General features: G+C 39.4%; 1 protein-coding gene across 1 annotated transcript in view; it reads left to right on the top strand.

Moving 5' to 3' along the window:
• The window catches only part of frem3 (Fras1 related extracellular matrix 3), a 163,686-nt gene that overhangs the window by 87,437 nt on the left and 59,700 nt on the right, over positions 1-16,549 (top strand). Inside the window, exons 3-6 of the mRNA XM_072256992.1 lie at positions 2,292-2,438; positions 3,593-3,823; positions 7,091-7,216; positions 7,849-8,100. Of these exons, the coding sequence (XP_072113093.1) occupies positions 2,292-2,438; positions 3,593-3,823; positions 7,091-7,216; positions 7,849-8,100 (756 nt within the window). The remainder of the gene's footprint in view (positions 1-2,291; positions 2,439-3,592; positions 3,824-7,090; positions 7,217-7,848; positions 8,101-16,549) is intronic.

Genomic DNA, 16,549 nt, shown 5'->3' with positions numbered 1-16,549 from the left:
AAACACACTTAACTAATAATAAAGTACAGAATAATAATATGCACAATAATATTTTACTAATGTTCAATAATAATGTATGAAATAATAAAACAGAGACTATTGTACTATGATGTGTGTTCTCCTGTCACACAGAGATGAACTGTTGTATATGCTTATTACATTTGTTAGGAAAGATTTTTTGTAATGATCCTTATGATAGTGCATAGAGATAAGCAAACACATGGAGATTACTTCTATTTAATTTTTATTAACATTAACTTATAAAAAAAAGAAAAAAAAAGTAAATCAAGAACAATAAATATCAGAGAGCAACTATTCTGATTTTAACTTTCCGTGACAGAATTTGTCTTTGAAAACAAAACGTTGCTCTTGACAAAAAGATAATCTTGGTCACATTTTCTTTATTCTCAGGGATGCTCTTGATCAACATCAATCAGGCAGAGTCAAAGTAATATTTCTATAATAAGACCTCTTAAATCCTGACATCCTCAACATCATGTGACCTTTCCTAAAAGCCAACTTGAACCAGTCTCACCATCAAAGGCTCCGAGGTTCACCCACTGACCATAGTGGCAAAGAGCAGAATTGACAATGACCTGACGTCGTGGGGAATCTGTGAGAGGAACTGAAGTGTGAGAAATAAAGACAGCCCATTCTACTGCTGGTCTGATTTCACTGTACATGTACATGAAGCAGTACATAAACAGTCACCATTTTCAATCGACATATGCCACGCTGTTAAATCATATGAAGTCTGTCCTGCTATGAATGTTTCTGATGCATCAACTGTAATATTCTCTGCGTGATGACATTGAATGCTAGGTAGTAGACAGAGCAATAACTTAAAATCTTATCCATTTGTTCTGTGATTCAGTCAATTTATTTTGTGGCTTTAGTTCACTCCTAAAAGCAAATGCAACTCAATTTGTTTCTCAGATTTAACGAAGATTTGCTTTAATAGGGGGAATCCCCAAGTCCCAAAATTCTCATGCATTTTAAAGTTAATAATTATTTTTAGGTTCACGTGGCTTTGAATATGAATCAATCAACAGCAATCTGATGGTGACCAGACAATGATTTTAGGTGTTTGTCAAGAGATAAATAATGAATGCAATGGAAAAAGAATCAGTTTTTGTCACTTGGGCATTGCGGATAAGGTCAGCATGCACTGTCCCTTTAACTGGCCTTGAGAAGGTGGGGCTGAGCCACCTATATCAGAGTGGTTTACCAAGTGAGTTAACAGTCAAATGTATGCAGCGGGTCTGGAGTTACGTATAGGCTATACCATCTAAGAATACAAGAAAATAGGAGCTATGAGTAGGACACTTAGCCTCTTATCCTGCCCGGCTATTCAAGATAACTCTCAATTCTGCATATTTCAAAAATTTATCTACTTCCATTTTTAATTATTGCATATGATCTAGCTCACAACCCTCTAGGGTAGAGAATTTCTGAGCTTTACTGGGCTCCGCACAAAAACATTTCCATTCACCTCATTTTAAATGTCTTGTTTCCTGTCCCATAACAATGTTTCCTCATTTGTGACTACCACTGGCTGAAACCTCTGAGTATCTACCCTACCATTCCCTCTAAGGATATTATATGTTTCCATAAACTCACTCCTCTTTCTCCAACTTCTTTGTCCTCTCATGATAGGAAAATCTTCTCATCCCAGTGAGTCTTATTTGGACCAAAACTATGCATAGTAATTTAGGTCAAAGTTGCTGGTGAACGCAGCAGGCCAAGCAGCATCTCTAGGAAGAGATACAGTCGACGTTTCAGGCCGAGACCCTTCGTCAGGCCTAACTGAAGGAAGAGTTAGTAAGAGATTCTGTGACTAACTCTTCCTTCAGTTAGTCCTGACGAAGGGTCTCGACCTGAAACGTGGACTGTACCTTTTCCTAGAGACGCTACCTGGCCTGCTGCGTTCACCAGCAACTTTGATGTGTGTTTCTTGAATTTCCAGCATCTGCAGAATTCCTCTTGTTTGCATAGTAATTTCAGTGTGGCTTCACCAATTATCTTTAGAATTGTAACAATAAGCTATTTCTAAACTCCAACATCCTTGTAATAAAGAGTTTTGGCCTGAAATGTCAATTGTAGATGTTGCCTGGCCTGCTGAGTTCCTCCAGCATTTTGTCTGTGTTGCTCGGATTTCAAGCATCTGCAGTTTTTCTCTTGTTTGTAATAAAAGCTAATTTGTTGCTTACTTTCTTATCTAATGGCTACTAACGCCCGTGAGTCTTATACTGTACTTTGAAAATTTAGAGCTGTGTTTCACTCGTTTGCAGGAGGGAACAAATTGAAGAGTCAGCCTTTTCGTCTGAATTGGGCTTGGATTTCCTTGGAAAGGGACTATTACCTTGTGGATGAGGATTCACGTTTCCTGGAAGTAACACTGAAGCGAAGAGGATATTTGGGAGAAACATCCTTTGTTGGTAAGCATCTTCTGTGCCCTCACAGGAAATAGAAAATCCAAGGGCAGTATTACTGGTGTTTCAGGGAAGAACCCTCATAGAATTTTGTCACTCCTCAAGAAATACGTGCAAGTATAATTTAATAATGCAACCCAATGCAAAACATTGTATGTAAAAAGTCCTCAGTACTATTTTGTCTCCTACTTTGTTGAATTCATTACAAGCATGACATTTGGATATATTAGGAAAGATATTTTCAAGAAGATTCCTATTTCTTTTTGTGACTAAGGTTCATGCTTAATTTGAACACCAATTATTTTAACTTCTGATTTATTTAACAGCCTTTCACTGAACCACAAACATGATAGGGATCAGTGGAATCATGAAAGGAACAAATGAGCTTTAGTGAAGCGATGCCTAAATTATCCTGACAAGGGTTAAAGATTATATCTAGGAATTGTTTTAATACACCATGTTCTTTTGTTTTAATGATTTTGACTAACAATGGAGCAAAATGCTGACCTTCTACTTAATATCATGGTACAACTCTGCGAGGAAAAATTGTAATAGTATTCATCTTCATTACATAGACTTTAATTTTGTGGATTGAACCTTCTGGCCAATATAAATCCAAACCGATTTGTTTTCCATTTAACACCCTAAACCCAGCACTCCTTAGCCCATAGAGAGTGTTCCTTTGGAAATAGATTTTGTGTGTGATGGTATTTATTAACACAGCCATGAATATGTACATAAGGTACTGAACCTCACATATTTTGTAGGTTTTTTCTACTGCACCTTTTCCATCACCAAGACTACTCTCATTTCACTGCCCCCTTTAATTCCGCTGCAGGCTTTTGTGTTAACATAGGGTATACAAATCAAATCAAGCATGTCCAAACAATATAGAGTCATAACTTGCTTCCCAAGGTATCCCACACAGCTGCAATAGTCCCACAGCACCAGCATAAAAAATAAGAGCTTGCATTTCTCAATCATCTTTCACAGCCCCTGGGGTGCCCCAGAGTGGATGGTCAGAAGTTAGGAATATATAGTACAATGCAGTGGCTCAACTAACTGTTTACTTCATCGACTTTCTACAAAGCTAAAGTTGCAATAAAAATCCAACCGCACAATCAAGGATGGTGTCAGTTTTTGTTTCCATTATCCTGCAGGTATTGCCACCCAGGATGGCACTGCTGAAAGAGATAAAGATTTCAGAGGAAAACTGCAAAAACAGGTCCAGTTCAACCCTGGCCAATCAACTGCTACTTGGAAGGTGAAGATACTGGCCGATCATGAATATGAGACTTCAGAAACTTTCCGGATTGTTCTGTCTGACCCTGTCATGGCTGTACTGGATTTCCCAGAAACAGCTACTGTTGAGATTATCGATCCAGAAGATGGTAAGTACACAACATTCCCAAGAATGCCAGGTTTGAATAAACATATTGATTTTAATAATAATCATTGTTGAGCTCATAGGACGTGTCTATGTAGAGATGAATTTTTGAATGGTACTCATTAACACAAACATAAATCAATAAACATGAAGCATATTTCTGATATGAATTTCTAAAGTGTTCAGAGCACTGAAATGTCAGCTCAGGGATAGATTTGCAGATATCTTGTTCTCTCTCAAGGAGGTCTGATGTCCAGCCACAGATGGAACCTTCAGAGGAGCAATGGGAAGACGAGCAAGCAATGAATATGAATCTGTCTTGTTTTTCCAGAGAAGTCAAGTAACAATTACACCATCTTCAACACACGGGACAGAGATTCTGATGAATATGCGGAGAGGTAAATACTGAGAAGCATAAGAGCCTGCAAAAAGTGGAAAAAAATTTCAACCAATTGCTAAGGATGCTTCAGAGATCATGTGTTTGGAGATAATTTAAGGATAACCTCAGCAAGTAACTGCAGTGTACTTTGTATACACCATGGCCATGGAATATCTGTGATGATTGGAAGGAGGTTTAAGATGAGCATTTAGAGTCCATCCAGAATCGACTGAAGAGAGTGAGGGTCTGCTGCCCTCATAAACCAAATGCCTTCATTCTGGTGAAGGCACTCTTTAAGTTCCAACCGTGCTGTGAGTAAAGCATTCCAGTGTCTAGACCCAGTAGCAAAGAAGGAGCAGCAATATAAAATCCCAAATCAGGATGGTGCATGACTTGGAGATCATGGTTTTCCCTTGGAATTGCTTCCTTTATGCAACTTGAAGGTAAAGGTTACAATTTGGAAGGTTTTCACAGGTAACCAAGGCAAGTAACTGCAGTGCATTCTGAAGATGGCATACATAGAATATACCATCTGGTAAAGGAATAAGGGTTTAGGGTGGAAATAGAATACCATTTAAGTGGACTGCTTTGTCCTGGACAAGCTGTAGGAAATGAGTCACTCATCATGAGATATCTTGCCTCTTGCCTGCTTTTGTATTTTTGTCAAGTACAGTTATTCTCCCCACATTGTCATCAATTCCTCCCAGAGCCTATCACTTACCTATTTACTTAAGACAATCAACCTGTTGACCCACACACCTTTTAGGATGTGTAAGGGAACTCATAGAGTTGCAAGGAGAACATATAAATATCTCACGTTAGAAGCTGGGACTTAACTTGGGTCTCTGTCACTGAGAGGAGGCTGCTTTTCTTACTGCACCGCTGCCAAAATGGCGGTGGATCGATATTTAACAAGGAGATTGAAAATCTGGTTGAGTGATGCCATAACAAACAATCTCTCACTCAACATCAGCAAAATGAAAGGGCCGATTATTGACCACTGGAGGACGAAGCGGAAGGTCCATGAGCGAGTCCTCAGGATCGGAGGTGGAGAGGATTAGTAGTTTTAAATTCCTTGGTGTTGTCATATCAGAAGATCTGTCCTGGAATCAGCATGTAAGTACCGTAACAAAGAAGTCACAGCAGCACCTCAACTTTCTTAGAAGATAGCATAGATCTGGTATGTCAACAAAACATTTGACGGACTTCTATAGATGCACAGTGGAGAGTATCCTGACTGGATGCATCATAGTCTGGTATGGAAACACCAATGCCTAAGAATAGAAAAAACTACAGAAATTGGAGGATATAGCCCAGTCCATCATAGACAAAGCCCTCTCCACCATTGAGTTCACTTACAAGGAGTGCTGCCACAAGAAAGCAGCATCCATTATCAAAGACCATCCAGGCCACACTCTCTTCTCGCCACTACCATTGGACAGGAGGTACAGGAGCTTTAAGTCCCACACCACCGGGTCAGGAACGGTTATTAGACTTCAACCATGAACCAGCATGGGTAACTTCACTCACTTCAATCACCAAAACTCCTAACAGATTTTCCAATCTGCAGACTCACTTTCAAGGACTCTTTACAACTTATGTTCTCAATATTATTGTTTATTTTCACAATTTGTCTTCTTTTACACATTTATTGTTTGTCAGTATATGTTTATGTATAGATTTTCATAAATTCTATTGTACTTGTTTTCCTGCAAATGACTGCAAGAAATTGAATCTCATGATAGTATATGGCAACTTTATGTACAGTGGATTCCAGTTAATTGGGATACATTCAGACCAGTACATTTTGGCCCAATTAAGCAGCTGCCCCAATTAGCTGAAATTTCATAGAAATAGTTATGTCATATAAATAAAACAAACCCCTGTTTAACTGAGGAACAAATTATGTATTTAAATGAAATACAGAACAAATAGGAACACTACTCCAGTACTATAAAACTATGGATTAGTTCCTTATAGTTATTGTTAGAAGAATTCATCCATATTCTTTAGATTGACTATAAATGAACAAAATCTGTGCAGACACCTAGTGCAGATAATGGACTGTCTTTAAAGATTGCATCATTTAATTCTTCATTTTCATTGTAACATTCAAGATGATTGTCGATACCTTCAACTTCTTCATAGTCCCTAACTTGTTGAAGTAGTGGAATCATTTCATTTCATTTCCATTCCCAGCCTTTTCTGGCATCTCCAGTCCTGAACGATTGAAACCACATTGGACAAAACAGTTCTGAATTGTCTTACTGCTTTTTCCTTGCCAACTATCAGTGACAAACATCACTGCTTTTTGAACACAATCACGCAGCTGACGTTATTTAAAAACTTCACTCTAACCACAGTGTAGTGTCTAAAGGCCATGCAAGTGTAGGCGACTGATGCTAGTTTCAGGCAATTCAACAACAATCTCCTGATCCAACTAAGTGACATATTGTCCCAAATAGATGAAAGAAATCCCAGCCATTTTCTCGATTAGTTTTCATTCTTTAAGAGTTGTCTCAAATAAGTGGCGGTCCCGATTAACGGTAGACACAATTAACTGAAATTCACTGTACTTTTTAAATAAATTTTATTTTAAACTTTTGAACTTTAAACTTTGAGTTTTCCCAATGTAGCTTCTCAATGTTTGTGAAAAGGTATTTGAAGGGTGTATTGTGCTAAAATCTGCTTTGCCAAGTCAGAGTTCAGTATATCAGTGCTTGCTATAGTTTAATTATGATAGTCTCATTATGAGTCAAAACTATGATCTAAGTGTCCTAGTGTTCAGTGTGTCTCAGCATGCCTCTGTGTCGGGGTATTCGAGTGGGGGCAAGGCGCTTGATCCAGTTTTGCTCTGATGTCTAAAGGCCTTCTTATTGACCTTTCTAACAGAGTCAACAGTTTACATTCCACAGTCAGAGTATAGGATTGAGGAGGATACTGGTGAAGTGTTTGTTCCTGTGAAGCGGTCTGGAGATTTCAGCCAGGAACTCATGGTCATCTGCTTCACACAGCAAGGTAAGCTCATAAATTCTTGTGTTTCTTTCAAAATAATAATGTTGTAACTGTGAACAAAGTGAGAGACAAACTGTGAGAGACACTGAAGCTAATGGATATAGAAGCCTTTATTCTAGCAAAATGAGTATACAGACATCATATTCAAGACACTCTTGAAAGTAGAGGCCTGCCTGACCCAATATTACATAACATTTTATATGCTAAACATCAAAGGTAACAGTAGGACAATTCTATAGTTACAATGTATCTACAATGCTTCCTTTGAATTTTCATACACACCCTTCCCCACACCCACACTCCAGACACCCAAAATGAATATTAGTCAGCATTGTCTCTCTTGATTCGTGCATAAGCAGACATCAAGTGAATGGGTGTCAACCCCACGGAGTCTATTGTTCAGAGCTGCATTTTAAATTCAACCTACAGTCCACATTCAAATTTGAAGATTGCTTGCTGCTGAAATTAATATTTGCTACATACCCTAACTCTAGAATATGCCTTAACAATAGCATAGCCAAATGCTTTACAGAAGAATTGACCCGAGAAGTGCCTTATAAATGCAAGTCTTCTGTATAAAAGTGGGCTCAGATTTGTCCTGGAGAATGTTTAATGAGTGCATACCTCATCTCCAGCTACTGCCACAGGAACTACTCCAAGTACCATCTTGTCATATTCTGACTTTATCAGCCGGCCAGAAGATCACACAAGTGTGATTCGATTTGACAAGGAAGAGACAGAAAAATTCTGTCGCGTTGTCATCATGGATGATTCACTTTATGAAGAGGAGGAGAGCTTCAACGTCACACTCAGCATGCCGGTGGGTGGTCAGATTGGCAAGCAGTATCCCACAACTCGCATCATCGTTCTCCCAGATATAGCAGACGGTATGTGTGTCGGTTTCTTTATCATTTAATTTAAATTGCACTTAAGAGATTTGGCAGATCTCATGATAACTGCATAAGAGAAACCAGTCTGTAATCATTGTGTTTTCTAATGAGGAGAGGTGATGCTCTGAGCTAATTGGTGGTACTTGCATCTACTTCATTACTTCCTTCACTGTATAAAAGCAGCTCATCTGTTTAGTGTTGGGAACCAGATTAGATACTTTCAGGACATAAAAGGGACAGAGAATACAGAGTTACACAGCCCATTGACCCCTCCTTCTGTTTTGATTCAAGTTTAATCCCCCATAATCCACTTTATGGGTGGTGGGGTGGAGATACGTCTCAATCAAAGGAGGTGTAATGCATTCCTTCCCTCTGCTAGTCTGCAGGTCACCCTTGGGCAAGGTGTAGCACCTGTTTAGCCGCCTCCCCCTCCCAAATCAGAGTCACGTGAAGCCATGAGAGCAGGTGGTGGATGGTCGTATGAACAGCTGGTGCATATCACAAGTCCTGTGATATGCGACCGCTGAAGAATATTGATAATGGATCGGGTCGCCCACCTTGTAAAGACACTACCCGCAAGAAGGCAATGCCAACCCACTTCTGTAGAAAAATTTGCCAAGAGCAGTCATGGTCATGAGACCATGATCGCCTACGTCATATAATACGGCACATGATGATGATGATGAATCCATTTTATTCGAGAGATGCCAAGTTGGTACTAAAGACAATGTACTCTTTCGTTTTGAATATTAATCTTGGCTATGTTAAAATTTAATATCAAAGGTATGTCAGTCCTTTTTAAGGTAAAAATGCCAAAATTCTACACAATAACTTAGTGCACCAAGGCCGTATATAATAAATAATTCATACTCCTGTTATCAAATCCTCTTGTAACAGAGGTCAGTGTAAGCTAATTGCTTGCAGGCAGCTGTATATTAGCTTTCAATGATTTGTGAATAAGAATACCTAGATCCTTGTGAACTTCAAAATTTCCCAGTCTGACGCCATTTAAAAAATGTTCTGCTTTCTTAGTTTGTGGATTAGTGTGGATGATTTCTCGTATTTCTGCATTATGTCCTTATCTGCCCTGTACAATAATTTATACTGGTTAGGCATTTTAAATCTGAAATATATGACAACATAAATCACGTGTCATTAACTTTCTGCAAGAAGAGCCAATTAATTTAAAGCATAAAGATTTCATGAATTGCTTTGTCTATTCAGACCTGCCTCTCGGCTTTTTTGCGCTACCTTACTTCCCATTTTTCTATTTTCTATTTATGATATATAATTTAAATTTTTAATATTTACTAATTTTAACTATTTTTAATATCTTTAATATTTAATATTTGTAATCCAGGGAGTATGAAGCGCAGAATCAAATATCACTGTGGTGATTGTACGTTCTAGTACCAATTATTTGGCGACAATAAAGCATAAAGTATGAAGTATAAAATATAAAGTATAGTGATATAGCGATGTTATGTATTTCACTCTTTTATCAACATAAGCTGCATGGGGCATCACTCTGTAGTACCCTACTCACAGTGTAAACCCACAGCAAGTATTGCTGCTCAATAAAGAGATGAATTTAGTAGCAATTATGCTCAAACGTATTTCCTACTGGATGGGTTAAAGTTGAACAAAGCTCAGTTGCAACAGTGAATTGGTAGAACTTTATTGGACATTGATAAGGTAGATCACACGTGCGATTTTGTGAGAGTTCTTGGGCTGGTGGTGTCAGGTGGTGGTTTTGAGGCTGGGGTTGGTAGTTTGATGCTTAGCTGGGGCTAAGATTGGAAGGCAGCTGCACAGTCTAATATCTGGGCATGTTGTCTTTGCTAAGCAACACACATCAAAGTTGCTGGTGAACGCAGCAGGCCAGGCAGCATCTCTAGGAAGAGGTACACTCGACGTTTCGGGTTGAGACCCTTCATCAGGACTAACTGAGGGAAGAGCTAATAAGAGATTTGAAAGTGGGAGGGGGAGATCCAAAATGATAGGAGAAGACAGGAGGAGGAGGGATGGAGGTGGGGCATTAGCAGAAGTTAGAGAAGTCAATGTTCATGCCATCAGGTTGGAGGCTGCCGAGATGGAATATAAGGTGTTGTTCCTCCAACCTGAGCGTAACAAACCTCCCCCTCGTACCCTATCCGTTATTTATTTATATACACACATTCTTTCTCTCTCTCTCTCCTTTTTCTCCCTCTGTCCCTCTGACTATACCCCTTGCCCATCCTCTGGGTTTTCCCCCCTCCCCCTTTTCCTTCTCCCTGGGCCTCCTGTCCCATGATCCACTCATATCCCTTTTGCCAATCATCTGTCCAGCTCTTGGCTCCACCGGCCTGATGGTGGCAGCAACAAAACAGAGAGTTGGATCAAACACAGGCAGGTGGGATGGTCTCAGGTGGAGGATCTTGGCTGACATGAAGAACTGAGCTGAACACTTCGGTCCTCCTCCCTGCCTTGACACATTAATTTGGCTCAGTGTTTAAATCGGGTTAAATATCAGTTTGTTTTTACTCTGAGGCCCAGGCTCTGGCATCTCAATCCAGCAAAGCTGCCATGATGATGGCTGTACCTGCCTTCACAAGAGTTAAATTCACCGATTCCTTCAGCAGACTGCAAAAATGCCAGATTGTTCAGATGGTTCAAAAGCACACCTCTCCAAGAGAAATTACAGGCTGTGGGTTGCAGTGACTGTAGTTCAGAAGTAGTACATATATTTAGTAGAATAGTTTGTGAGATGTCTGCAAAATGTCGTCACATATTACCAGCACCATCTTTCCAAGATCAGAGCTACAATCCCGATGGAGATCACAGCTCAGCGACATCTTGATCACTGCATCCCTGCCCCCACCTGGAACCCCAGCTTTGTTTGTGATCTTTGGCCACAGGGCTGGGCCGTGGTTGTTACAAATGTGGATTCTTGACCTCTGACTGATTATTTGTTGACCTAAATCTCTTATGACAATGTTTGTAAATGTTGGGAGTTCATTATATAAGAGCCATTTGCCAACTTTTCAAGCTGGAAATTGGTAGGCATATTGATGTGAGTAAATTTGGTATTCCATATGTCACTCATTTTTATGAGGTACAGTCTTGCCAGGTTCTTGACAGTAGCCACTTTAGTGAAATGAGAAACAAATTTCTCAAATCTGTCTACATTTTTACTACAGTTTGGTGCCCCATTACAACTATGTTTATTTTCTTTGATCACTGTTAACTAGAAGTCTCACACCATGAATTCAAAGCCAAATTTCTTTTCATTAACAAAGTAGGATCAACATCATAAAAGATCAACATAAAAACAAGCATTTTGTTGGGAATCATTTTAACTTGTTTGACAATTGGAAAATGCACTCCAATGAAATAATGGATAGAACTAATTTATTTAAATTATAAGCATCCAGCATGCAATATAAATTTTCACACAGGGATGGATTGTTTGCCAAAATACAGTTATCAGTTTTACTCTTATATAAAATTTATGTTCCCATTGTACAATGATCAATATTAATGTTAATTGAACTGTGATTAATGGAATGGAATGCCAAAGCCTACTGGTGCGTGTAAAGACCAGTTATCCACAGTGTAATTGAAGCCTTGCTTAAAAGAGGCATTTAAAGACAAAGGGAAAAGTAAAGAAAGATCAAATATCACTCAGAAATTTTAGTGCCGATTAGAGCAGAATCATTCAATGCAAAGGTTGGTAAGTGTCAATCATTTGAAGTTCACCGTACATAACTGAAAGCAAAGAACAGTCCATGCTTATGTAACAAAATGTGATTTTATGTAAGCACTCAGCCACTATACTAATAATGCTGATAATACAAATTGCAAATTGAGTTCAGAAAGCAGAGCCATCTCTTTAAGTACAGACTCTGAAGCAACTAAGCAACACATTGTGTTTAATATCAAACACATTGTGTTTAATATGATCATCTCCTTGTTGTGCAATCTACTGGTTGATAAGCATATTATCTTGTACTGAAGTTTCTTCTGACAGCTTGACTCTTCCAATAGAGGACATTTGTCCATCAGTACCTCTTATTGCAGCCACATGGGATCTTCACAGGTATAGCCAGAAAAATAGATCTCCAGAACTGCCTCTGAACTGAGAATTATCACTGAGCTCAGTGAAAGTAAACAGCAATCTACTTGAGCTGCAACTGAGGATGGTTTGAGCTGGTTCTTTCTGATAATCTTCAATGTAAGCCACTTTACATGATCTTCCCCTTCCTGAATGATCTTTCAATGAACAATAAAATATTATTATACGTACAAACAATTTGGACTGGACTTGAACATGGAGGAAAGAAAACAAACTTTGCTGGCTGCAGCTTTCAACTTGAGATACAGCCCTGAAATTCCCCAAGAAGTAATCATGCCATAAATCTACCAGTGCCTCTACTTCCTTAGGAATTTGTGGAGATTTGGCATAGTATCTAAAACTTTGACAGAATTCTGTAGATGTGTAGTGGAAAGTATATGGACTGACTGCATTGTTTCTTCTTTTTGTATTTGCCCAGTTTGTTGTCTTCTGCACTGTGGTTGAATGCCCTATTTGGGTGGTTGGTCTTTCATTGATTCTGCTATGGTTAGTATTCTGTAGATTTGTTGAGTATGCCCATGAGCAAATGAATCTCAGGGTTGTATATGGAGACCCATACAGCATATATACTTTGTTAATAACATTTACTATGAACTTTTTCTCCAGTAAAGTGAGAAGTCCTAATAAGTTTCACAAGAGGGATTTAGAAAAAGCTAATGCAGGGTGTGAACAAAGAGGTTTTGGGAAGTATTTTTGAATTAAAGAATCTTGTGTAAGGAAGTGAGTGAAGTTTTTGGTGGTTGGGAAGCTTTATTGCTTTTGTCAAAGCTGAAGGAGAATAAGAAATTACACTGATCAACACTGGTAAATGGGGCTGGAGGAAGCTGAAGATGAATAGACATTCACCATATGTAGAATTTGATTCCTTTCTGGAGCAAAACCCAGTATTGATGTTTTTTTTTTCAGAGCAGTTTACTGGGCATTTTTGGCAACAGGAGCTCATCCAAAGATTCGTAATGCCTTTATATTCCCTAGCATTTCTGAACTGCTCCATTTTAAGTACAACCACAGTTCATTGGGAGGCTTGGTGAACATCAATGCTGTTTAAAGGAATGCTATCACTTTCAGAAACAATATCTGCATTCTGTTGCACATCAAGCCCAAGGCTGATTCCATAGGCTGAAACCTTTTTCTGTTGGCCACACAGCTTTCGAGTGAGCTGTTTTACCATTTGGACTGAATAGAAACTTTATTAGGTACTTCTACTTGTTAATACAAATATCTAACCAGCCAATCTTGTGGCAGCAACTCAATGCATAAAAGCGTGCAGACATGATCAAAAGGTTCAGTTATTATTCAGCCCGAACATCAGAATGGGGACGTAATGTGACCTAAGTGATTTTGACCGTGGAATGGTTGGTGAATTGAGTGTCTCAGAAACTGCTGATCTTTTGGCATTTTCATGCACAAAAGTCTCTAGAGTTTACAGAGAATAGTGTGAGAAACAAAAAAAAACAAAATACCAGTGATTAGCAGTTCTGTAGGCGAAAGTGCTTTGTTAATGGGAGAGGTCAGAGGAGAATGGCCAGACTGACTCAAGCTGACAGGGAGGTGACAATAACTTAAATAACCACATGTTACAACAGTGTGTGCAAAAGAGCATCTCTGAATGTACAACATATTGAACTTTGAAGTGGATGGGCTACAGAAGCAGAAGATTATACTGGGTTCCACCCCTGTGGCCACTTTATTAGGTACACTCTTGTGCCTGATATAGTGGCCATTGAGTGTAAATACCTAAACATCCTCTGGATGTTTTGGAGCTAGAGGGCAGTTATCATAGGCACTGAAGGCAAGACCAGAATCCCTAAAGTTGGAGGCATTTTAAAGAATGACATGTGGAGCGCATATCCACAAAGAGTCCGCAGGAAACCATGCTAACTGGTCAACCTTCCCGAGGAGCAGTATCTCTCCTGTTTGCAGAAGCTGCCATTACCAGCATAGGTGGCCTTTTGTGGCGAGATGTGCAGCCCATAACTGTGCCTGGACTACCTTACCTGTTGAAGTCAAGGCTGTCAAATCTATAGAACTAAAAGATATAGGAGAAGAATTAGGCTATTCAGCTTACTGAGTCTGCTGTGCCATTCAACCCCTTTCTCCCACCTTCTCCCCATAAGCCTCAACTCTTTTGTCAATTAAAAGCCCTCTCCACCTTAAATCTACTCAATGACTTAATCTCTACTGTCCTTTGTGGGATCAAATCACAGATTCATCACCCCTTGGCTGAATAAATTTCTACCCATCTTAGTTATAAAGGGATGTCCCTTTATTCTGAGGCTGTGCCCTTAGATCCTAGAGTCTTTGCTAATGCAAACACACAATAGATAGTGTCAGACTGCATTCACATAATTTTTGGACTTTGCTGCATAACACAGATTTCTTTATGATCCACTTGGGTTCATTGCTCAAGTCATGCTGAACCATTGAAGAAATTCCTCACGGCTAATACCAAGTTTGCAAGGACCTTGTATGACTTTTGTTCTTGAGCAAGTTACTTTACCTACCAGATGTCAACTGCCTTACTGCCTCAGACAGTGGATCTGGGAAGATTTCCTCTTTAGTTGGTTCCAGTCTGTGCAGGTATCTGAAGGAACTTAGTCAACATCGCCTTGCCCTCCAAGACGAGACCCTGCTGTTTGGATCAGCAGGCTATCCTCCAGTTCTCACCAAGCAGAGTATCATCATCATCAACATCAACCATATCCTGTGTAGCAGGAGCAACGTACTAATTGTGAGATCAAAGCCCCTACTCAATAGTACTCCAGCACGAGGATGAACTGGAGGAGCTAAAAAAGTGGGAAAGAAAAGATGGTGGAGGGAAGAGGAGGAGAAAGAAGGGCAGTAGGAGGAGGAGGAGGAGCTGGGGGTTGGAGGCAGTGAGTAGGATGAACTTCATTCTAGGCCAATTTGATCACAAATGAATGAGAACCTACCTTCTGTTTAAAAGGTGCTTCTGATATGGGAATAGTCAGAACCCTAATACAGAACCACCACAATGGAAAGATTTTTATTGCATTACAGAGAGAATGCAATAATCCTTGTGGAAACAGCAAGCACAAAGAAACTATTTTAGTTTTTGAACTATGTAGAATATATAAATTGATCCTGCAGAATCTCACACTTTTCCAATGTTAAAGGCAGGCAGAGGACAGGGTTGGCAAAAGGTCAAGCACCCATTGAGGGAGGAGGACAGAGCAGCCAGTGGACATGGAATATTGAACAGTACAGCACAGGAACATACACTTTGGCCCATGATGTCTGCACCAAACAAGAAAGCGAGACTGAACACACTGCATGGGGGCAACACCAGTCATAAGAATTGAACCTAGGCCCTCTACTGGAGGTGTGAGGCAGCAGCTCGGCTGGGCACGTGCCCCTAGCCTTCGCTGTCTCTCTACCTGCAACCTCCTCACCTTAATGACCTTTCAAAGCTGGAGCCTTGTATGTTAGGTAAAGATCTGGAGTTCTCTAAAACCAGTGTTGTCCTCTGTGAACTCTGTTTATCTAGAAACATGACAAAAACTACAGTCCTAATGCTACAGCCCGTTCATAGTGTGTAAGCTCTGCGGAGAGGTGTTACCATTTGCATTATGGAGCTAATATATTTTAGGCAGTAATATTGTAAAATGCAATGCCTTTAGGTCTCTTAAAAACTTAATACTAATTCCAGTGTAAATCCTTGAAATAGTTCTTGCACAAATCAACAACTTATGCAAAATATTCAAATCAATTGGGATAGTTAAAGAAAGAAAACTGTGTCCAATAGTTTGACCATTGGGAAGAGAAAAGGAGGTGGGGTTTCATTCATTGTTTGCAAAAGATTAGCATAAATAACCCTAGAAATGGAAGGGGAGCTAGACTAAGAATGTCAGCCCCTGGGGATTTTGTTTGAAAGCCATGCACATACCATGATGATGGCTCAGAAAGGACTGAATAGATTCTTTCAGTTTCCTGTGTGTCAATCTGCTAGCAATTGATTAATCAAAGTTGTTGACATACCCATTCAAACCCCAAGAGATACTGTAAAAAGATTATTGATGTACATGGAAAGAATTGAATGAGTTGGATAAACAATTTTAAAACTGCAAGCTGGTAAACGTTTATCTGCTTCCTCAGGTATTTTAATGCAGATGAAGGCTTTGGTTTTAAATGTGATGGAAAGTGATATTTGAGCCTGAGATCTTGAAGTCGGTCTGAGCTTTCAGATAAAGTTAGTTTAGTGTTTCCTTTCTAGGAAGTAAGGTGCTTTGGATAATTGATTGGCAGCTTCTTTAAGAAGGACTAAATCGTATTTCTGAGGAATAGTTTGATAACTGTCAGGTTCTTCATCTT

The sequence above is a fragment of the Mobula birostris genome, chromosome 4 (genome assembly GCF_030028105.1).
Source record: "Mobula birostris isolate sMobBir1 chromosome 4, sMobBir1.hap1, whole genome shotgun sequence".
Lineage (NCBI taxonomy): Eukaryota > Metazoa > Chordata > Chondrichthyes > Myliobatiformes > Myliobatidae > Mobula > Mobula birostris.
Note: the sequence above shows the minus strand (reverse complement) of the source record. Positions and strands in the feature narration are given on the sequence as shown.